At 41.7% G+C, this 24,309-nt stretch overlaps 1 protein-coding gene across 1 annotated transcript in view; it reads right to left on the bottom strand.

Moving 5' to 3' along the window:
- Window positions 1-22,963, bottom strand: part of LOC124594608 (trypsin-1-like) — an 84,371-nt gene extending 61,408 nt beyond the window's left edge. The window contains exons 1-7 of the mRNA XM_047132981.1: window positions 22,915-22,963; window positions 22,406-22,504; window positions 18,274-18,407; window positions 15,297-15,388; window positions 13,258-13,364; window positions 11,064-11,260; window positions 10,250-10,354 (exon numbers count right to left, since the gene is read on the bottom strand). Of these exons, the coding sequence (XP_046988937.1) occupies window positions 10,250-10,354; window positions 11,064-11,260; window positions 13,258-13,364; window positions 15,297-15,388; window positions 18,274-18,407; window positions 22,406-22,504; window positions 22,915-22,963 (783 nt within the window). The remainder of the gene's footprint in view (window positions 1-10,249; window positions 10,355-11,063; window positions 11,261-13,257; window positions 13,365-15,296; window positions 15,389-18,273; window positions 18,408-22,405; window positions 22,505-22,914) is intronic.
- Window positions 22,964-24,309: the final 1,346 nt, after the last annotated feature.

Raw genomic sequence — 24,309 nt, 5'->3', positions numbered from 1 at the left:
GAGCTTCTGCGTTTTCCTTCTCAGATTTTCTAGCTTTCCTATCACGTTCAAGCTTCTGACATTCTTACACTCCGACTCGTAGAACGTTATCCGTTCGTTGATTATCCAATCGTTTTCTCATTGCCACTATCAACTTGGCAGTCCCCTGCCAGAGATCCGAATGGGGGACTACTACGGAATCTTTCGCCAATGGGGAAGTGATCATGACACTTTTTCAACCAAGGGCCACATGTCTTGTGGATACACGTTATGTGTCTTTAACGCAGTGGTTTTCATTGCCTTCTGCATCCTTATGCCGTTGATTATTGCTCATTCTTCCGCCTTTAGGGGCAGTTTCCCACCTCGAGGAGAAGATTGTACCCTGAGTCCCAGTCCGCTTCTCCGCCCTCTTTGACGAGGCCATTAAAAAACTTGGGTAACTTCTATGCCGGAAGTCTTCGGCCGCAAATTATGATTATTAATAAAAATATAAGTGTTGGTGAGTTTCGATCCCAGCACCGAGGACGTTATGATTATTAATCAAAGACGCAGTCCCTTTTCTTTGGCTAATCTTTTTTTATTATTATTGTTCGTTGCATTTGTTTGGAGCGGACATCCAATGACACCCTTTCAAGACCATCGATGACCCATTCACTCTGTCTTTTCTTTTATTTTATATTTTTTATTTCAGAGGGCAGCTAACCCACCCTAGACCACGGGTATATGTCCTCTGACAATGCTATAAACTCTATAGAAGACCTTGGTATGACACTGGTTGTTGAGCTAACAGCTAAATTATAAAATTACATTGGTAAAAGAAATGATGAAAATCGCGTCAAAGTTGTTTTCCTTACGTAAGTACCACGAAGATTTAGTTGTTGATCAACACGATACCTGGTATTCACATACTATGATGTCATAAGTCCACGTTAACGGATGTGAAGACGTGTTGAGTAACACTCTACCAAGCAAATCAATCGCCAACTGACGTCAGAACTATCGAATAAGTGCACTGCGTTCGATAATCCAGTACATCCTGTTTGCCCTGTAATCTATCAGGTTCTACACTGCTGATAATCTGAATGCGCTACACGGTTTAAAATTTGGCTTGGCTACTCACTGATGACAACGATAACTTACCGATATGCACAAGTATGTAAGAAATTTTGATTATTTTGGTAACACGTAGCGGAGGTTACACAAATTCAGCCTACAGACATGATAATGTACACTCATGCTCATAAATTAAGGGTAATGCTCATACACAGTGAAACAACACTGTGGTGGGCGGTTTGCGGGTTTCAATCACCTCGGGGTATGACCATGCGGTGCATTTGACCTGAAGTTGTCGCACGGCGGCGCTGGCAGCAGTCCACATACGCAGAGGTGTGTTGGTGCATGTCAGATTACGGTACAGCGAGTTAAGTGTTCAGACACTTTCCGACGTGCTGATGGTGACTGTGTGTTGAAAATGGCTCAAAGAACACATATTGATGACGTTACGAAGGGTAGAATACTAGGACGACTGGAGGCTGGTCAAACACAGCAGGTCGTATCACGGGCCCTCCGTGTGCCTCAAAGTGTGATCTTAAGATAATGGCAACGATTCCAGCAAACAGAAAACGTGTCCAGGCGCTACGGTACGGGACGTCCACAGTGTACAACACCACAAGAACACTGATATCTCACCATCAGTACCTGCAGACGACCACGGAGTACTGCAGGTAGCCTTGCTCGGGACCTTACCGCAGCCACTGGAACAGTTGTCTCCAGGCACACAGTCTACAGACGACTGAACAGACATGGTTTATTCACCTGGAGACCTGCAAGATGCATTCAACTGACAACTGGTCACAAGAGAGCTCGTAAAGCTTGGTGTCAAGAATACAGCCCATGATCATTGGAACAGTGGTCCCAGGTTATGTTCACGGACGAGTCCAGGTATAGTCTGAACAGTGATTCTCACCAGGTTTTCATCTGGTGTGAACCAGGAAACGGATGTGAACCCCTTAATGTTCTTGAAAGGGACCTGTATGGAGGCCGTGGTTGATGTGGGGTGGGATTATGATTGGTGCACGTACACCCCTGATTGTCTTTGACAGAGAAACTGTAACAGGTCAGGCGTATCGGGACGTCATTTTGCATCAGTATTTCAGCCTTTTAAGGGGTGCAGTGGGTCCCTAACGAGCTGCCGTCGTGGGGGTGTACCTTGAAACAGAAGATACCATGCGAATGGAGTGGAATGCCTGTTCTCCAGACCTAAACCCCATCGATCATGTCTGGGATGCTCTCGGTCGTCGTATCGCTGCACTTCTTCTAACCCCTAGGACACTTCAGGAGTTCCGACAGGCACTGGTGCAAGAATGGGAGGCTACCTCCCAGCAGCTGCTAGACCACCTGATCCAGAGTATGCCAACCTACTGTGTGGCCTGTGTACGTGTGCATGGTGATCATATCCCATATTGATGTCGGGGTGAATGCGCAGGAAACATTGGCGTTTCGTAGTACATTTGTTTGGTGATGGTTTTCTCAACTTATCACCAGTACCGTGGACTTAACAGATCTGTGTCGTGTGTGTTCCTTATGTACCTATGCTATTAGCGACAGTTTTTTGTAGTGCCACGTTGTGTGGCACCACATTCTGCAATGATCTTTAATTTATGAGCATGAGTGTAGTTGCAATTACTATGGAATCTTTGAACCATAGTCTATTATTAAACAACCAGCTGAGGACAAGTCAATGCATCAGACTATAGATCCTCTCCTTCTCAGTATAAAAATAAATGCGTTACGTCCTCACTTAAAGTTTTTGAAAATCCACATAAATTTTCTTTCCACTACTCACAGTGAGTTAGAAGTCAGGACTGAAAGTGGAAATTATAATAAATTTTTGTCAGTAGTGAATATGTTGTCACTTAAAAATTTCAATCATTCTGCTAATACAACAGAAATACAATTGTGTATTAATTTCTATATCGTGACAAAATTAGGGCCACTTGGTACGCTGTTACATCTAACACACTACATTCGTTATCACACATACGTTACAAAATAACTTAGATTTAGTATAAAATCCCATGCTTAGGAATAATTTTGACAGAAATCGATAGACCAGAACGTGAAAAGAAAAGTAATAAAGATGAATTTATTATAGGGAGATTATGGACGGTGGCAGTGATCAGGGTGAGACAAGAGGTACGAAGGAGGGAGAGAGACAGGAAGACAATGAAATGAGGACGGTAAATGACACGACTTAATCACCAGTGAAGAGAAAAAGAAGCACAACTTGCAAAAGATTTATGCATTTGCCTCTCTGTATCACGGCGAAGAATGAGCATTTATATCAGTATTCGTTGGAAAACTGATAGGAGGAACAAAAGGAGGTGCGTCACTTTTCCTTTCTCAAATGCAGCTGGATGTTACATCGTCCGTCGCGTGCAGGGTGCCTAGATCAGTCGGCAGACAACAGCAGCGGAAAGGGGTTTACAAATACATACAGATAAGGGTTCACAGTCGGAGTCGGTTTCAGTCAGAATTTTTTGGGACTGAAGCGGGTAGTATTGTGGCGAAACCAACGACATATCGTCTACTTTTACAGGGAGCCTTTATCAGGTTAACTGACCGCACTGCAATACTGCTAAATCTGCCCAGAGGCTAGAGAGAACGCGAGTACGATAGCAGAAGTGGTGCTGACGAAAGAAAGTCCTAAACTGAACAGATAGTTCTCATTGTGTAGTTGGACATATACGTACAGCATACAACGCTTGTGAGAGATAAAACTCATTGCCCCTGTATTCCTCGGCGTCTCTCTGTTACTGAGAGACACTAAACACTAGGAATTGTCATGCGTTTGCAACTTTTGTCCTTAATTTTTAAACTTACTTTGGGTAGATCTGTATATGAATCTCGCCATTCATAGTTTGTGTTGCCTCTGCAGTAGGAGTGACTTAAAATGGAATGACCGTATAAAATTAATCGTCGGTAAAGCAAATGCCAGACTGAGATTCATTGGAAGAATCCTAAGGAAATGCAGTCCAAAAACAAAGGAAGTAGGTTACAGCACACTTGTTCGCCCACTGCTTGAATACTGCTCACCGGTGTGGAATCCGTACCAGATAGTGTTGATAGAAGAGATAGAGAAGATCCAACGGAGAGCAGCGCGCTTCGTTACCGGATCATTTACTAATCGCGAAAGCGTTACCGAGATGATAGATAAACTCCAGTGGAAGACTCTGCAAGAGAGACGCTCAGTACCTCGGTATGGACTTTTGTTGAAGTTTCGAGAACATACCTTCACCGAGGAGTCAATCAGAATGTTTCTGTCTCCTACGTATATCTCGCGAAGAGACCATAATGATAAAATCAGAGAGATTAGAGCCCACACAGAGGCGTACCGTTAATCTTTCTTTCCAAGAACGAGACTGGTATAGAAGGGAGAACCGATAGAGGTACTCAAGGTACCCTCCGCCACACAACGTCACCTGGCTTGCGGAGTATGGATGTAGATGTTGATGCAATTGTATTTCAGATATACTAGTTCGCTATGGTCGCAGGTTCGAATCCTGCCTCGGGCATGGATGTGTGATGTCCTTAGGTTAGTTAGATTTAAGTAGTTCTAAGTTCTAGGGGACTGATGACCTCAGATGTTAAGTCCCATAGTGCTCAGAGCCATCACACTAGTTCTTTTGCTTTAGGACTGAGAATTTATTGTGACTATTTACTCTGATGCTTGGTTATGTCTTTTAAGATAGATATCCGGGTGGTGTTAAATGTTTGGCGCATACAGGATAACTGCAAACCCACTTTCTGCTGGAGGTTAATTTAAAAAGCCTACCTGTTACCAACTGTTCGTCTAAAATTGTGAGACACATGTTTGTGACTATTACAACGCCATCTATTGCAAAGCGAAAGAAGTGATCCAACTAAAACATTCATATTTCTTTACGTACTACGAGAATATGTAATAAAAACGGGGGATCCTATTTTTAAAAAAAAACGAAGTTGATATCGGTTTGATCTATGGCAGCGCCATCTGGCGGGCCAACCATAGTACCATGTGGTTTCCCTCTCCTAGCAAGACAAGTTTCGTTCTTTGTAGTTTTTTTCGTTTGACGATTATTTCGTGAGATATTTCGCCCGATCACTATCAATGGACCACCCTGTATGTATACTGAATTTCGTGCTGCTTGCGGTTAACGGCTATCCCAGTGTTTGGCCACCCATGTTATCTGTTTCGTATTGACCACTGATGCACAAGTTATTGAACAGTGGTTACCTGTGTGAATGAGGTTTGCTTGTTTCGGACACACTTGAGATACGGGTAAGGAATGTATATCTAAGTGCGTGCCTGTGCACTCCGAAATAACCACAAGTTCGATTTTCTGGCTGTCTCCTGGTATTTAGGTAATGTGTTCAGAGGTAAACAAGCTGGGGCTTAATGATAATGTAAATGTCGTGTGGCTAGGGCCTCCCGTCGGGTAGACCGTTCGCCTGGAGCAGGTCTTTCGATTTGACGCCACTTCGGCGACCTGCGCGTCGAGGGCTTAATGATGAAAAATTTATTGTCCTGTCGTATTGTAATCATTCAGTGTATGTTTATGGAATATATATAACATCGTTAATCGGCTCCAGGGTTATGTAATGAGTTAAGAGTGTGTGATTTAGGACTATGACTAGCTTTGATGTATTTGAGTATATTATCACTCCCTGCTCTGGCAGTAATAAGCCTGTCTGCTCTTATTATTAACGGCAAAATAGTGCATATTTTAAAGTGGTTAATTCTGAATATGAATGGCTTGTGGGTCCTTTGTGGCCGTATTCCTATTTTGATATTTTTCTAATGGTTTGAGGATTGTGTTACTCTGCATACTGCTCAGTTGCTGTGCGGTTTTATGTTGTTATTTCAACGGAGTGATCAGCGGTGCGCGTCGTCCGTTGAAACTAGTCGTTTAACGGGCGGACGACGCCTTGGCGGCGGCCAATTTGAATTGTAACCGATAGCGCAGTCGCTGTGTTTATCAGTGGACTCCAGTTCTTCGGCGACTTTAAGTTGAGTATTTTCTTATTTGTTCCTGGTGACGCCGAGGCGACCGACATTCTGTCTTCACCGTTCCTTTCATTCAGGCTCGATCTGAGTTGTCATTTCCGCACACCTGTGATGTGCCATTACTTGTCACATAAATTTTGTAGTACCTGAAAGATGTCTTTCAGTGTACTGGGTTTTTAATATCTTATCCAGAAAGGGAAATTGTGAGTTGTTTCTGCTGTTATATCTTAAAAGGTGTCCTCCTTCTGAAAAAGATTTTCTCAATAAACAGTTTATTGTTTTTATGGTGCTTAAGATTTAGGTAAAGAGTGTTTTAAAATCATTTATTGTTTCGGGTGGGGTTTGACGCCCGTAGACCTTTTGTCTGTATATTAATGTTTCAGATTCTAGGGAAATTATGTATATTATTCTGGGGTAACAGCAAGTTGCTGTTGTCATGCATTGTTAAATAAAATCTGTTGGAAATTACTAGCCAAAGTCTGTGTTTGATTGGTAATTGTTGCCTTCTCTTTATTGACCTGAAGTATTGTTGAGCGTGTGTCCCACATCTCATTGTGCTATTTGTGTCTTGCATGAAATTTTGTAGCGGTCACTCCCACACACACTACATTCCACTTTTCGTTTGCAGTCCGTGACTGCCTGATCCAGAACTTGGCCGTTCTTGGTTACTGTATAGCCTAAATGTGTTTGGAGAGCGTTTCTTGCTTAATACGGCGCAAGCACGTAAATTGCTGTAATATGTTTAAAGTTATGAGTGCTCGTTTACGTATAGTTGTCTTTGTGTAGTATGTCGCTTCGTTATATGTGCTGTTATCGTTTGCTGTTATCGTTTAGATCGTTCAATAAGATATGTGTCTCACATGCAAAGTGCTTCCAAATTACTTGCGTTAATTCTGTAACACAATATTCATCTAATGAAGCATAGTGGTGTGAAATACAGGGATGGTAAGGCTAAATGGCTACATGAAAAATGTGACGAAATCCGAAAAGTAAAGATTCTCGGAAGGACTGACTCAGCACACAGAAAAGTCAAATTAGCCTTCGGTGAAATTAAGAACAATGCCGGTAACATTAAGAGTGCAATGGCTGTTCCACTGTTAAATAAATAGGAGAGAGCGGATAGGTAAACAGTTCGCTGAAGGCCATTGCGAGGGAGAGAATTTGTCTGACGATGTGATAGAAGAAGAAACAGCAGTCGATAGGGAAAAATAGGGAATCCAGTAGTAGAACCAGAATTTAGAAGAGCTGTGGAAAAATTAAAATGGCATGAGGAATAGATAACATTCCATCAGAATATCTAAACTGACTGGTGGAAGTAGCACAATACGGCTCTTTGCTTTGGTGTGTAGAGTGTATACCATCAGACTTCCGGAAAAGCTTCATCCACACAGGTAGCAAGAGCCGAAAAGTGTGACTATTATCGCACTATCAGCTTAACAGCTCATGCATCCCAGTTGCTGGCAAAATATAATATACAGAAAAATGGAAAAGAAAACTGAGGAACTGTTAGATGACGATCCGTTTTGACTTAGCAAAGGTAAAGGATCCAGAGAGGCAGTTTTGACTTTGCGGTTGATAATAGAAGCAATACTGAAGAAAACTAGAAGCACGTTCATTGGATTTATCGCTCTGGAAAAAGGATTTGACGATGTAAAATGGTGCAATATGTTCGAAATTCTAAGAAAAACGTTGGATACGTATAGGGTAAGTCAGGTAACATACGTACAATATGTGCGAAACCCAAGAGGGAAGGATAAGAGTGGAAGACCAAGAACGAAGTGCCAGGATTAAAAAGGGTATAGGAGGGGGGGAGGGGGATGTAGTCTTTGGCCCCTACTCTTCAATCTGTACATCGAAGAAACAATTACGGAAGTAAAGGAATGATTAAAGTGTGGGATTTAATTCAAGTTGCAAGAATATGATTGATACGATTTGCCAATAACATTGCTGTCATTAGTGAAAGAGAAAAAAATTGCACGATTAATTCAATGGAATACATTAATTAAACGGAATATAGAGTGAGAGTTAATTGAAAAAAGACAAAAGTAATGAGAATTGGCACAAATGAGAGCTGCGAGAAACTTAAATTCAGGGTTACAGATCACGGACGGTGACCAGGAACTCTGCTACCTAGGCAACAAAGTAACTCATCAATTTCCGTCGAAGGAGGACATAAAAATCAGACAATCACTGCAAAGACGGAATTTCTGGTCTCATAGTATCAAACATAGGCCTTAACTTCAGGTAGAGATTTCTGAGAATCGACGTATGGAGCACAGCATTGTTCACTAGTCAAGCATGAACTGTGGGAAAGCGCAAAAGAGAATCGAAGCATTTGATACGACGATGAAAATGAGGAGGACTGGTTAAATAAGGAATGGGGACGTTCTCTGCAGAATCGGTAAGGAAAAGGAATACATGGAAAACACTGATATGAAGAAGGCGGTGACTCAAAAAGATAAGGGAGAAAGGGATAATGTAGGAAATTTTAGACCTATTTCTATGCCATCAGCGTTTGCTAAATTTATTGAAATAGTTGTGTATGTAAGGATAAGTGATCATTTTGTTCCACATAATTAGCTATCAAGTATACAGTTCGGTAACAGAAGTGGTTTAAAAACTGAAAATGCTATATTCTCTTTTCTCTGTGTCGTACTGGATGAATTAAACGAGAGGATTCCAACGATAGGCATCTTTTTATTTGACTAAGACGTTTGATGGTATTGATCTCAAAAAATTGCTTCAGAACTTGGATCATTATGGAATGCGGGGTGTAGGTCACAATTGGATCACCTCTTACTTTAATAGCAGACAGCAAAATGTCATTATCCACAGTGCTGAGAATGGCTATGACGTGCGGTCCGAGTGGGGTACGGTCAAATGGAGGGTGCGCAGGCATCAGTGCTGGGGCGTTTTCTTTTCATTATTCATATAAATGATGTTGTCTCAAGTATTACAGCTGATTCTAAAATATTTCTGTTTACTGACGACACTAGCTTAGTAGTAAAGGATGTTGTGTGCAACATTGGTGCTGTTTCAAGTAGTGCAGTTCACGATGTAAATTCATGGCTTGTAGAAAATAAATTAACGTTAAGTCACAGTAAGACTCAATTTCCACACTTTCTAACAAACAATTCAACAGAACCCGAGGCTTCAATTTCACAGAATGGGCGTATGATTACTGAAACTGAACAGTTCAGATTTGTTTGTGCTCAGATAGACAGTAAACTGTCGTGGAAAGCCCACGTTCAAGATCTTGTTCAAAGACATTATGCAGCCATTTTTACTACTCGAAATCTGTCTGAAGTAAGTTCGAAACGAAAAGTAGTTTAATTTGCTTATATTCATTCGCTTGTGACGTGTGGTATTACATTTCGGGATAACTCTTCTCATTCTCAAAGGATAGTTTTGGCTCGGAAACTGGCGGTCCGGGCAATAAGTGGTGTAAATTCGTGAACCTTTTGTCCACGCCTGTTCATTATTCTAGGTACTCTGACACTGATCTCCCAATATATATACTCTTTACTGTCGTTTCTTGTTAACAAATCAGCTTATTTCCAAGAACTGGCAGCTTTCACTTAGTTATTACTAGGCAGAAATATTATCTGCGTTTGGATAGCACTTCGTTGACTCCTGTTCAGAAAGGTGTGCAGTATACTGCTGTATCCATTTTCAATAAGCTACCACAAGAATTCAAAAATATTAGCAGGAATCCACGTGCTTTCAAAACGAGCCTGATGATTTCCTTAAGGGTCACTCCTTCTATTCTGTCGAGGATTTCCATGAAAAATTAAGGTGATTCCTGTGTTATAATGTTGACTGCGTTTACATAAATTTATGGTTTCATAAACATTTTATTTTTTCTGTTATTACTTTTATGTTGTAATTTCATGTACTGACACGTTCCATGACCTTGGAGAACTGCTACTCAATTTGGTCCAGCAGAACTAGACATGCAAAATCGAAAAATGTCTATAAATAAAAATAGGAACATAAGTTATTAGGTTAACAAACGGTTTGGTAGAAGTAAAATAGGTGAATACTGTTTGGGAATGGTAGATTTATTATGGAAGACGTTTGAAATTCGGGTGTAGTTCTTACAATGATAACGTAAAGTGAAATGAACTGCTGTCTGAGGACTTATGTTATGGCACATAATATCATTTGGACTCGTGAAGTGTCGCTTCACAGATTTTCGCTGATGAAGTCTAGGTGAGCGGATACCCTTGTGTAGACGGACGGTGCGCCCGGGTATCCGCACATGTTCAGTCCCCAGGACACCACGCCGATCAGCAAGCCGTCCTGCACCAGGGGGCCACCAGAGTCTCCCTGAGCACAAGGAGTGAGCAGAAAATCTCAGTGCTTCTACAAAGAATAAGCTGTACCGTTAGTGCTAGATTATCCAACAATATCTGTTACATTTCTGCATTTATAGAAGATACAGCAACCTGAAAAAAAAATCTTAGCTTAAGAACAAACCACAGCGACACACAGAGGCCTGTTAATGTTTAATAAATAACAGCACCACTTTCGTACAGTAAATAACCCTCGGGTTCCCGTCCGTAGGCAATTTTCAAATGATCGGAATTGTTTAACAAAACTGGCTCCTTAGTGCGAATATATGAAACGTAGATGTTTAACGTAACAGTAAATGCAAGAATACATTTTCTGAAACGAAGCACAGTAATTCCTTTAAAATTTGAACCAAAGTTACGTATAAGACAGCATAAGCAGCAAAATTAAGATGCGTTTGTGGTACACGATTAACCACGGTTACTATGCTGCTTCCGAAAATCGTATATAGTCAAGTTCCTTTGTCACAGGCTAAATACTAGTATAAAGTGCGTGCAAAACTTCGATGATTAGACCATAGTTAATAAACAAATTTAAAAATAAGTAATTTCCGTGATTAAACAAAGTTTTAGATAATGCAAAGGACTTGCAAAGCCTTTGATACCTAGATCGCAGTTAGTAAATTAATCTAAAGTTAAGTAATTCGTTGATTAAGCAAACTGAAATATTGCAAGTCGTGACTTACAGAACAGACAGAGATGCCGTCATAGAGAGGTCCCGTGCAGATCATGGTGTCTGTAAGCGGGTTTCCGAAACCCAGTTCGTCGATATCTTGGCTGCAAGTTTCGTAGTCGATGATGCTGACGTCGACGGTCTGCAGAATGTTAGGTTCGCCAGCGGTCTCCGTTCTACCCCAGCCAGCAGTGACGGCGGTTGATCCACCTGTTGTCAAATCGAAAGCAAGAGGTCTAGTGAGACAGTATCAGTTATTCATCGGGTAGTCATAATAGGCGTGAAGGGAACAAACGACCTAATATCAGAGATCTCTGAAATTAACCAACTATTTACTTTGGATTCAGAGGCTGTTCTGATGCTCCCATGAGCTCATTCATATCCACATTTCCCGTCATTGATGCAAATTTATCGAGATGAATGTCCCTATGATACCTTCGATAAAGACGTGCGAGGATCGTTTAATAAGTAATGCCCCAATTTTTTTTTTAAGAAATAGCCATTAATATACAGAGACAAACTGTTCTGTGTGCCGGTGAAGTTTAGAATGCTCTGGAAGATGGCATAGTCGTAGTAAAGCGTCAAAATGGCGTCTACATTCGACTCACTTTACAAGCAACGTGCTGTTATTGAATTCTTGTGTACAGAAAAAGAAACCGTGGCTAACATCCATAAACGACTGTGTGCAATCTATGGCGGTGCTGCAGTTGATAGGAGTACAGCAGGGCAATGGGTAAAGGAAGTTACAGCCTTAGGAGATGCATAAACAGAGTTTCATGATCACCCACGCTCGGGACGTCCTGTCACAGCCACTGTTCCACACATGCCGACTCGTGCGGATGCCATTATTCTTGCCGACCGGTACACCACAACTCCACAATTGGCTCTACAGTTGCCGTTCAGCATTTGAAGTGCAACAGCAATGATCGAGACTCTCGGATAAACAAAGAGGTGCTCATGTTGTGTTCCACGAATTCTCACAGAGGACCATAACATTCAAAGCAAGGCCATTCCTTCTGAATTGCTGGCGCGTTTTGAGACCGACGGAGAGGCCTTTCAGTCACGGATCGTTATGGAGGACGAAAGCTGGGTGCACCACATTGCGCCGGAAAAAAAGGAAGTCCATGGCGTGGCAATATCCTTATTCACCACTAAAGAAGAAATTCAAAACAACCCTGTCTTTTGGAAAAGTCATGGTGACAGTCTTTTGGGATTGTGATGGCGTTATTCTCGTGTATGTGATGCCAACAGGGTCAACCATCAAATCAGAGGCATAATTGAAAACATGACTACCCCTACAGAAGAATAGCTTTTACCAGCAGGGAATACATGCTCTTCCACAATGTTGGGGTACAGCGATAGATGGAGACTACTTAGAAAAGTAGGACAACAACGACACATGTTGATGTATATTGTAATCAAATTCTGACTCTTGACAGTAAATATCTTCTGAGAAAAACAAACATTGTGTATTACTTACTGAACGACCCTCGTAGCTAACTTGTCTTTGTAACTTTTTCCGGAATGGAAGCTTGTGATTTTCCGACGACCAAGACGTCAGTGAGGCTTAAAAAGATTGTATTTTGTCAATCTTTTCTTATATCAAAGAAGACGTTTACTGCTTTTGCGTTTTTTTATAGTGCTGCAAGTGACTAATATACAAAATAATCCTTGAAGTTTGCCGATTATTTCATCTTCAAGGTCACATGCAACTCTGGCAACGAACACATGTTTACAGAGATGTATACATATCAAGTCGTTTATATACAAGTCCTTTATACATCGTTTTCCCAGAAGCACCGAAAGCTCTGGTAAGGTAATGTCCTTATATTTATTCACGTCTGAGTTTTCTCTCCTTACATAGAAGTGATTTTGTTAATGGAAACTTTATTGTTTGCACAGTGACTACAACGGAGTAATAACCCAACACAATGCAGAAACGCACTCATCGTCCCAAGTCACTTGCAACTGTTACTAAATTTTGCTATAACTACAATATTAAACATGTATTAGTGTATCAATAACAAAAGATATTTCCTATGTATTTCTCCCTTGCTCAGCTCATGAAAGTTGTGTACATTTCTCTGAACAGGTGCCGGTTTGGCTCCTACTTGACAATGATTGTGATTGCTAAACAGTTATGACATTAGGATAAACAGTTTAGGTTCTACGAGTGAAGTAACAGCTGTGGTTCAGAGTTGGAATACCTGCAGGTAGTGAACCAGAGGTCGGCAGGCCGATGGTCTGGACGTACGTGCCCAGAGACAGTGAGGACTCCAGGATGAAGACGGCGATGTCGTTTGGAGCTACTCCACTGAGGAAAAATAACGTTTTCCATAAGCACTGTATAACGCTAACAGCATTGTTTAGACATTCATAACTGTTGAATTATGTTGAAAAATTTCTTATTGATATATGAGTCGCTAACAAAATACAACATCATGTGGTGAACTGAATTTCTATTCGACAGTAACAACATTAATTTTACTCTTGCAGGCAGCGTAATTATTACTGTTACGAAGTGTAGGGCCTGTCAAAAAGAATCATTCGATTTAAAAAAAAATCAAACTATTTCGTTATTTGAGATATGTGCGTCAACAGCATACTGTTAGAAAGAGCATCCTCTCGAGTTTTACATGGTTCCCACTAGGTAGCAGCAGTGTGCGTCCCCTTCATTTCAAAAATTGGCGTCGGGAGAACAAAAAGCGCTTTGTGTTCTACGTTTTTTGCAGTGTAGGTCAGTAGTAACTGTTCAACGTGACTTTCGTACTTGTTATGGTGTAGATCCTCCTACAGCAAAGAGCATTAGACGATGGCACGAACAATTCCGAGAAAGTGATTGTTTGTGTAAAGGCAAATCGCCGGACCGTCCTCAAGTGTCTGAGACAGACGTCGAATGCGTCAGCCATAGTTTCACAAGGAGTTGGCAGAAATCCGTTCGCCGTGTAGCTCGACAGTTCAGTATGCCCCTGATGTCCATCTGGCGCGGGTTGCGTCGACGTTTACTCATGGAGGCATACAAAATTCAGCTACTTCAAGCTCTTCGTGAAGGTGACCAACGAGTGGAGTTGGAGTTCTATAATTTCGTTCTTGGCAAGATGGAGGACCATAGTGATGAGGCAACATTCTATTTAAATGGAAAGATGAACCATCATAATGTGAGAATATGGCATATGGAACAACCAAATGACGTTGTACAACCTGAGGGACTCTCCAAAATTCGGTGTTGTTTTGTACAGGGTGTATGGTCCATTTCTCTTCGCCGAGAACACTGTTACAGGAAGCACATATCTCGATGTGCTTGAGAACTTCTTTCGCCAAGGTTGGAGACTGATTCCAACGATTTCATTTACCAACAGGACACAGGCACCGCCGCACTGTCGTCTGGAAGTGCGGGAATTTTTAAATCAAAAGTTACTGTACGATCAATCGGTCGCATTGGATCTGATGATTCAGCCTTACATTACTGGCCTCCAAGTTCACTGGAACTTACTGTTTGTGATTATTTCTTGTGGGGGTTTATAAAACACTCTGTTTATGTGCCTCCGTTAGCAACAAGAATGAATGATCTGACAGCAGCTGTCGAAGTTTAACAAGAGACATGCTGGGTCGGCCGCGGTGGCCATGCGGTTCTAGGCGCTTCAGTCTGGAACCGCGCGACTGCTATGGTCGCAGGTTCGAATCCTGCTTCGGGCATGGATGGGTGTGATGTCCTTAGGTTAGTTGGGTTTAAGTAGTTGTAAGTTCTAGGGGACTGATGACCTGAGATGTTAAGTCCCATAGTGCTCAGAGCCATTTGAACGATTAGACATGATGGCTGCAGTGTGGGAACAATTTGAATGCCGCATTGATGTGTGCCCCATCTTAAAGGTGGCATATTGAACGCTTATGAAAAGGTATGGAAAAAAACTTCTTGAGTTTTCCGTTCATCAAAAAAGAAAATTCATTGTATATGTATTAGTTTCAGAAATGTAGACGTGCAAAGTCGGATGTTTCTTTTTGATACCCCTGAATTACGGAAAAAATTCAGTCGCAGATTTAGACACTGAACTAACTGTTCTTTTACGTCAGTTAAAGTAACATTTTAAATGCAATACAAATTCAGCTGACTGGTGTGACAACAACGAATTAGAATTCCATGGAAAAACAACAAATAAGTACTTCAACAACGATGCACTACGCTCCTGAAATTGTCCTACTTCTATTAATGGCGTTGGACGAAGACTTTTCCGGGTAACGTACTCACCCAGCGAAGTCAGGATGTACGATCTGCTGTGAGACTCGGATCTCCTGCTCGGTGCCCTCACTGCTGCTCATGTCGTGCTCTCCGGCCACGGCCTGTCAACCAGATATTACACCGTGATTCCGACTGAGCGTATGGCAATTTCTCGAATGCCTTGGGAGAAAGTACAGGGTGACAATTATTAACGTATATGAAATAAAATCGTCATAACTTGTGAACGCTTTGCGTTAGGACTTTCAAACTCCACGGTTGGCCTCGGGGCATGATCGGAACTAGTATGCGGATACATCGTTTGGTTTAGTGACGAAGCCAACTTTCATTTGGCCGGGTTCGTCAATAAGCAAAATAAGCATTTCGGGGTACTGAGAATCCGCATTTTGCATTCGAGAAGTCTCTTCACCATCATCGAGTAACTGCGTGGTGAGGAATGTCCAGTCACAGAATAATCGGTGCGATGTTCCTTGATGGCGCGGTGATTACCGAACGGTACATCAAGCTTTTGGAAAATGATTTCATCCCTATTATCCAAAGTGACCCTGACTTCGACAAGGTTTAGTTCATGCAAGACGATCGAAGCCACTAGCATGGGCCTCGATTGGCCACCATATTCTCCGGATCTGATCATATGCGATTCCTTTTTGTGAGGCTATATTGAAGATAAGGTGTACAGGAATATCCCCAAAACCATTACTGAGCTGAAAACGGCCATTGATTAGGTCATCGACAACATCGATGTTCCGGCAATTCAGCGAGTCGTGTAGAATTTCGCTATTCGTCTGAGCCACACCATCGCCAATGATGGCAGGCATATCGAACATGTCATAACCTAAATCCGAAATCTTTAGTAACGCTTACATGTTGAGTAAAGTGTGTGTAAGCCGTGGTTTGTAACTAATTTACGTTTTTTTCATATAGTTCCATAATTGTCACCCTTTAAATAGTCTGTACGTACAATCTACCACTCCTTAACCGATTTACACTTTTAAAAGCTCTTTAGAAATTTTTGATTCTTCATTGTCATGTGGATCAACCATTTCTACAGCCAATACCTTAACATCCAAAGGGCAGTTAGACATGCAAGTAAAGAAAAAACCTTAATTTGTTTGCTTCAGTAATTCATATCATCTTTCCTTTTGTAAGTGAGAAGTGTCGATGGAATTTTGTATTACTCTCAATAACCTTATCCTTTTTGCTGTTATTCTTGACATAAATTATACGTCATTGATACCCGCTATATATATCTTATTGTTCATTAAAATCAGTTGTGGTACAGTTGAAATAAATTAGCCAGGCTAAGATAATTTACAAAATATGATCTAAGACACAAAAAAAAAAAACGGTGCATCTCGAAGAAATTATCCGAATGGAAAGGAAGTCGGTAGAGGTGAAGTTCATGTATAGACAATCAAATGATTTCCATTTCAGGAGAACTGGATGATTTATTGAAGAGGAAAAAGTTCACAAACTGAGCAAGTCAATGCGTTGGTCCACCTCTGGCTCTTGTGCAAGCAGTTATGCCGCTTGAAATTGGTCGGTAGTGTTGTCGGATGTACTCGTGAGGGATATAGCCCCAAATTCTAATTGGCGCGTTAAATCGTCAAAGTACCGAGGTGGTGGTAGGGCCCTGGCCAAAATGCTCCAAACGTTCTCAATTGGGGAGAGATCCGGTGACCTTGCTGGCCAATGTAGGGTTTGGCAGCGTGAAGTCAAGCAATACAAACACTCGCCGTATCCGGGTGGGTATTATCTTGTTGGATTGTAAGCCCAGGATGGCTTTCTGTAGAATGCCAAAAAATGGGGCGTAGAATATCGAGGTACAGCTGTGCTGTAAGGATGTAGCGGGTGCCAACCAAAGTGGTCCTGCAGGGAAAAGAAATTACACGCCAGACCATCACTCATTGTTTTAGAGCAGTATGCCGAGCGACAGGTTAATATTCTACCGGAGTCTCAGTCGTCTCCAGACATATCTCCGGCATGGAATGTAATTGACTCGAGTAGAATTCAGTCATAAGTCCCATTTTGCATGGAGATCCGATGACCACCGAAGACCGTGCTTGCAATGTCTCCGGATCTCTCCCCAATTCAGAATATTTGGTTTGGTATGGGCAGGGCCCACCATTCCCCTAATGCGTCAGTTGGACAGAATGTGTGGCACGATATCCCACAGGATCAACTTAATCAGTCAATTTGAAACGGAATAACTGCTTTCATAAGGGCTAAATATGGGCCAACTCGTTATTCACTTGTTCCATTTGTGAAGCTCCTTCTCCTGAATAAATCATCCAATTTTTCTGTAACTGAAATAATTTGTTTCTCTGTATATGTCCATCACATCCAGCGATTTTAGTAGTATTCTGATAATTTTTTCGTGATATGTCGTTTTCTCTTGTCTTACCGTTATCTCCGCAAGAGTCGAGCTAGATTTCACCCAAATGTTCGCTTCTTGGATTTTAAACATTTCATTGCCAAGAAGATGTTTTAAGGATTTGTTCTGCTCAATCTAGAATTCTTTCGGTAATGGCATATAGATAAGCTATTGATTCGCTAAGAGTGCATGCTTCGTCTACTTTACTTGAAGACTCATAATATCGTTTCCATTTATTGGTATAAAATTATTTGATTGTAGAAAGACTTAATTTAGTTTTTCTGAAGTGTGCTTTCAACTGTTAGAGGGCTAGTAATCATCCTCCAAGCTAAAGGTACTTGCAAGACAAATTAGATATACGGTGAAAACTTGAAATTAATAGCAAGTCGTTTGGCTGCATTATATTCCAAGCCATGTTTACTCTGAAACATTAAGGTTATTGCTCCGTAATATCAGGAAACGTTCTTTATGTCTGGACAGATTCAAAACAGTGCCTCCAGTCACAATACATTTCCTCTTACATAAGTTTCACATATGGAACTAGTAGGTGTAAACCCAACATGTTGACGAAATATCTGTAAGTGTCGTGTGACACACTGGTAAAGGCATACTCACGAAAACGTCTGTATCGTCCACAGCGCAGTGACCGGCGGTGAGGATGGCATTGCTGGTGAGGATGGAGCCGCCACAGGCGTGGTACTGGGTACCCAGGATGTCGTGGTGCAGGGATACCAGGTAAGGAAACTGGCCTGCGAAGAAGATCAACAACACGCGTTGTTAATACGCGTCTGCTTATGTGTCGCGTCTTAATTCCCCAGGTAATAACCATATCACCATTAGTACTGGCGCATGTCTTTGATTCGTTAGGCTACCCAAGGAGAGGAATTTCAAAATTTATAACGTTGCAAGGAAAATATGATACAGTGATGAAACTGAATAACGAGTTAACAACAGGTGAGATCTTATAACAACATAATTTCGTGATATGGTCGTCTTTTCATTATTATACTCATGAGTCAAATTCTTTTGTAGTTAGATTCATTCTGAGGCTTAAATAACGTGTTCGTGGCAATTATTTGCAATTAAAAATGTAAAATTTCACTGCAGTGATAGCAATATTATTTACCTCTCACGACATGAGTCTATGTAAAAATTATGAGGTTTAACCTCTAGACACCTGGGTGATAATGTGCTGGGTATTTGATCATGCAGGAACATCAATGATCTGATGGTTACAGAGCGAAAGGTGCCCTGTGCCTACACTGAGGCGACAGAAGACACTGGATACCTTCTAATATCATGTCGGATCTCTTTTTGCTCAGCGGGACGCGGAAACTCGACGACGTAGCATGGACTCAACAAGTCTCTGGAAGTCCCCTGCAGAAATATTAATCCATGCTTCCTCTATAGTCATCCATAATGGGGAAAGTGTTGCCGGTTCAGGCTTTTGTGCACGAACTGACCCATCGACTGTGTGCCATAAATGTTCGATGGGATTCATGTCGAGCGATCTGGGTGGCCAAGTCATTCGCTTGAACTGTCATGAATGTTCAAACCAGTCGCGAACAAATTTGCCCTGGTGGCTTGGCACATAGGCACCCATAAAAAATCCATCGTTGTTTGGGAGCTGACCATGAATGGCTGCAAATGAAATAGCCGAACACAAACATTTCTAATCAGTAACCCAGTCCATTTCATGTGAACACAGTCCACACGATAAGGAACCACCAACAGCTTGCACGGTGCCTTACTAACAACTTGGGTCCATGGCTTCGGGTGTTCTGCGCCACACTCAAACCTCACCAGCAGCCCTTAGCAACTGAAATCAGGACGGTGTTCCAGTTGTCTAGCTTCCAAAGGATATGGTCACGAGCGCACGAGAGGTGCTGTAAGTGATGATGTGCTGTTAGCAAATGCGACGGTCTTCTGCTACCGTAGACCATTTACACAAAATTTCGCAGCACTGTCCTACAGCTAAATTCGTCATACGTCCGACATTGACTTCTGCGGTTGCTTGTCTGTTAGCACTGACAACTCTACGCAAACGCCGCTGCTCTAGGCCGTTAACTAAAGGCCTTCAGCATTTGCGTTGTCCGTGGTGAGAGGTAATGCCTGAAATTCTGTACTCTCGGTACACTCTTGACTCTGTGGATCTCGGAATACTGAATTCCCTGACGATTTCCGAAATGGAATATTCCATGCGCCTAGCTCCACCTGCCGTCTCGCGTTCAGAGTCTTTTAATTCTCTTCGTGTGGCCATAATCACGTCTTTCGCCCTGTGGGGAACTCACCACTGTGCAGTCCTTTACACACCTGCATACAGTTCGCACGAAAAAGGCAGCAATGTACAGGCTAGATACTTGTCCTCTACAAGGTGGTCCATTGATCGTGACCTGGCCAAATATCTCACGAAATAAGTGTCAAACGAAAAAACTACAAAGAACGAAACTTGTCTACCTTTACCTTGAAGGGGGAAACCAGATGGCGCTATGGTTGGCCCGCTAGATGGCGCTGTCATAGGTTAAACGGAAATCACCTGCATTTTTAAAATAGAAATCCCCATTTTTTATTGCATATTCTTGTAGTAGGCAAAGAAATATGAATTTTTTAGTTGGACCACATTTTTTGCTTTTTGGTACATGGCCCTGTAATAGTCACAAACATATGGCTCACAATTTTAGACGAACAGTTGGTAACATGTAGATATTTTAAATGAAAAGACAGAACTTAGGTACGTTCGAACATTTTATTTCGGTTGTTCCAATGTGATACATGTACCTTTGTGAACTTATCATTTCTGAGAAATCATGCTGTTACAGCGTGATTACCTGTAAATACCACATTAATGCAATAAATGCTCAAAATTATGTCGGTCAACCTCAATGCATTTGGCAATAAATGTAACGACATTCCTCTGAACAGCATGTAGTTCGCCTTCCGCAATGTTCGCACATGCATTGACAATGCGCTGACGTATGTTGTCAAGCGTTGTTGGTGGATCACGATAGCAAATATCCTTCAACTTTCCCCACAGAAAGAAATCCGGGGACGTCATATCCGGTGAACATGCGGGCCATGGTATGGTGCTTCGACGACCAATTCACCTGTCATGAAATATGCTATTCAATACCGCTTCAACCGCACGTGAGATATGTGCCGAACATCCATCATGTTGGAAGTACATCGCCATTCTGTCATGCAGTGAAACATCTTCTAGTAACATCGGTAGAACATTACGTAGGAAATCAGCATACATTGCATCTTTTATATTGCCATCGATAAAATGGGGACCAATAATCCTTCCTCCCATAACGCTGCACCATATATCAATCCGCCAAGGTCGCTGATGTTGCAGTTGTCGCAGCCATCGTGGATTTTCCGTTGCCCAATAGTGCATATTATGCCGGTTTACGTTACAGCTGTTGGTGAATGAAGCTTCGTTGGTAAATAGACCGCGTGCAATAAATCTGTCATCGTCCCGTAATTTCTCTTATGCCCAGTGGCAGAACTGTACACGACGTTCAAAGTCGTCCTCATGCAATTCCTGGTGCATAGAAATATGGTACGGTTGCAATCGTTGTTAATGTAGCATTCTCAACACCGACTTTTTTGAGATTCCCGATTCTTGCGCAATTTCTCTTCTACTGATGTGCGGATTAGGCGTGACAGCAGCTAAAACACCTACTTGGGTATCATCATTTGTTGCAAGTCGTGGTTGACGTTTCACATGTAGCTGAACACTTCCTGTTTCCTTAAATAACGTAACTATCCGGCTAACGGTCCGGACACTTGTATGATGTCGTCCACGATACCGAGCGGCATACATAGCACATGCCCTTTGGGCATTTTGATCACAATAGCCATACATCAACACGATATCGACCTTTTCCGCAATTGGTAAACGGTCCATTTTAACACGGATAATGTATCTATCGCAAAGTGAAAAAAATGGTCCAACTAAAACATTCTTATTTCTTTACGTACGACACGAATATGTAATAAGAAATGGGTGTTCCTATTTTTAAAAAAACGCAGTTGATATCGGTTTGACCTATGGCAGCGGACTGATGACCTCAGATATTAAGTCCTATAGTTCTCAGAGCCATTTGAACCATTCTAACCTATGGCAGCGCCATATAGCGGGCCAACCATAGCGCCATCTGGTTTCTCCCTTCAAGGTAGACAAGTTTCGTTCTTTGTAGTTTTTCGTTTGACGCTTATTTGGTGTCTTATCTGGCCCGGTCACGATCGATGGACCACCCTCTGTATTGGATGAAGGCACTCAGAGCGTTAAGAGGTTACTAACGTTGTCCATGAACCTAGTATTTTGGGAGAATGTTAGGGTAGAACTTGTATCTTAATTCATCTGACTTAGCCATAAACCACATTCGACGCCAACTACTGTGTCTTTGGGCAGCCTGAAATTAAATTAGTGGACTTGGCAGAATTAGTAAAACGTCTAGGTAAGAACTGTCAAGTTGGTTAATAAAGTAAGAGTGTCGTCCAGATGACTAGAAAATTACGTGTGTAAAATGCAGGCAGCAGTCATAACTAATGACTTTTGGATGTGTTGATTGAGCAATGTATGAAACTATCTACCGAACAGCCAATCAAATGCTGGGTTGATGTTAGTTTTTTGGATCTCGAGCTCTTGGACCGTTTAGAACGGAGGAGACTCGACGGATACAATCCATCCTTGACCAAATGGATTATGGCAAGATAAGATAGTTTACAAATGGACTCTCACCTTTGGTGGCGTCGTGTCCCCCGAAGATGCGTCCCCTGGAGACAGCGAAACGTCGGGCCGGTCCAGTGTGCGGGAAACGACGCACCGGTAACGCTGAACCTGTAGCAAGTACACCGACGTCCAGCTAACCCTTTCAGACTGAGTATCTGTCACAAATAGCGAATGTAGTCTCCTAGTATCTGCATATAGCGAGCAGTTTTCGCACAACTGAACCATCCAAACTCATTTAAGGAAACTGACATTTGTGACTGCTTCTCATTTCTCTCCTCTCCCCCAAAGTTGCAGAGAGGAAGGAAAAGAGCTATGATGCCAGAAATCAGTGTCCAATGGCACAGTAAGTTACTTGGAGATTGTGTCAGTGGAATACTGCTCGCAAGATGGACTTTTCAGTACTTTATACCAGATTAATTGGCGTTTCAACCTTCACAAATGATCCGCGCAGCTACTCCTCCACTAAAACTGAAGCAATGCGATTCAGAACAGCGTTCTGTTTCGCTAAGAGTACTCACCCACAACACAGGCGACGAGGGCCAGGACGAGGAGTGTCTGGCTGAGCATCTTGAGGAGTCGAGTTGTGCTCCAGACAGGCTTCGGTGATATATATATACACACAGACACACATCCAGCCATGGTAACCAGTGAGCTGCTGACCTTGCGTTATATTGGGAGTAGTGATGACTGGCAGAAATTACTGCATCCTGTTCTTATCTTCGGTGGTTCATACAACGTCAGAGCACGTAACGGTAATCTTGACGGTAGATAGTGCATATGACTGAAGACTTCGGCACCATTCCTACAATTTCATGAAAATGCTTGAAGAATGCACAGTTGTTGATACTCGGTAACGTGAATATCCTGCTATTTTCAGTCATACAGAGGCAAAGAATGTGTCAGTTCTTTGTTTAGTTTTGAAAGCGGATTGCCTGCGAAATTAAGTCCGAAATCGTCCTCGAACTGAAATGCCCTCTCATATTGTATGTTAAGACTCGTGAATTTATATAGTAACGCGATCTGACTGCAACATTTAGAAAATGTGACCCAGAGCAGAAGTGATTTAAGGTGTGAAACGTGCTGTAGTAATTAGTTAATTGATTTACGTGAACCTGATTAGTCATGGCAAACATCTATATTCATATGAGAAACATGTAAATAACGTTACTAATAGTACCGTTGTGCGCAATGGGCGCGGTGTAACCACACTGTCATCATAGTTCACGAGTACGCGAAGTGATATAGTCACACTTTATACGATGAAAACTGTAAGTGTAACAGCTGCGTCAAAACCGTCACTTATCTTCTGTTCTGAAAACCATGTCTGGGAAGGACGGAGCTTAATCTTATGTTTGCTGGTGGCGAAGTAGTGCACCCTGTATCATGTGGTATTATACTAACTACAAAGTGCGAATCTGAAAAAAATTGTGTGAGTAGGAAAGAAATGGCAGTGAAATTCAACTTTCCTTGAAAATGTTTTCGTACGAAAATACATAACTATTTCCCAAAAGTAATTAAGACACGATAACCCATACAATGTAAGTGCTAGGAAGGTATACTATTAGAAGTTCGATGCGTGAGAGCTTGAAACAGAAAAAAAGGAAATCTGTATATGAGTCGCTTACTGTCAAAATGTCCTTTATCCAATCGGCATAAATTTCGGTTTTATTAAACAATTCCAGTCGTACGTATAAGCTTCAAAATTTTCTGCATGTTTCTTAGTTATCTATTTTCGTTATTGAAAAGACCATAAAAATAACTTACTTCAAAATTTTGTTATAAATAAAATGCTCCTGGATCAGGGACAATGTGTAACCAAAATATGGAGAAGAGACAATTCGAAAATAAAAACTTTGGATAAGAGACACTTTGAAAAATAAAACAGGGGGAAAATTATAAACAGTGTTTGATTA

Source organism: Schistocerca americana, chromosome 2, assembly GCF_021461395.2.
Source record: "Schistocerca americana isolate TAMUIC-IGC-003095 chromosome 2, iqSchAmer2.1, whole genome shotgun sequence".
In the NCBI taxonomy this organism is placed as follows: domain Eukaryota; kingdom Metazoa; phylum Arthropoda; class Insecta; order Orthoptera; family Acrididae; genus Schistocerca; species Schistocerca americana.
The sequence above is the reverse complement of the archived record's forward strand: the minus strand, read 5'-3'. Positions and strand labels throughout refer to the sequence as shown.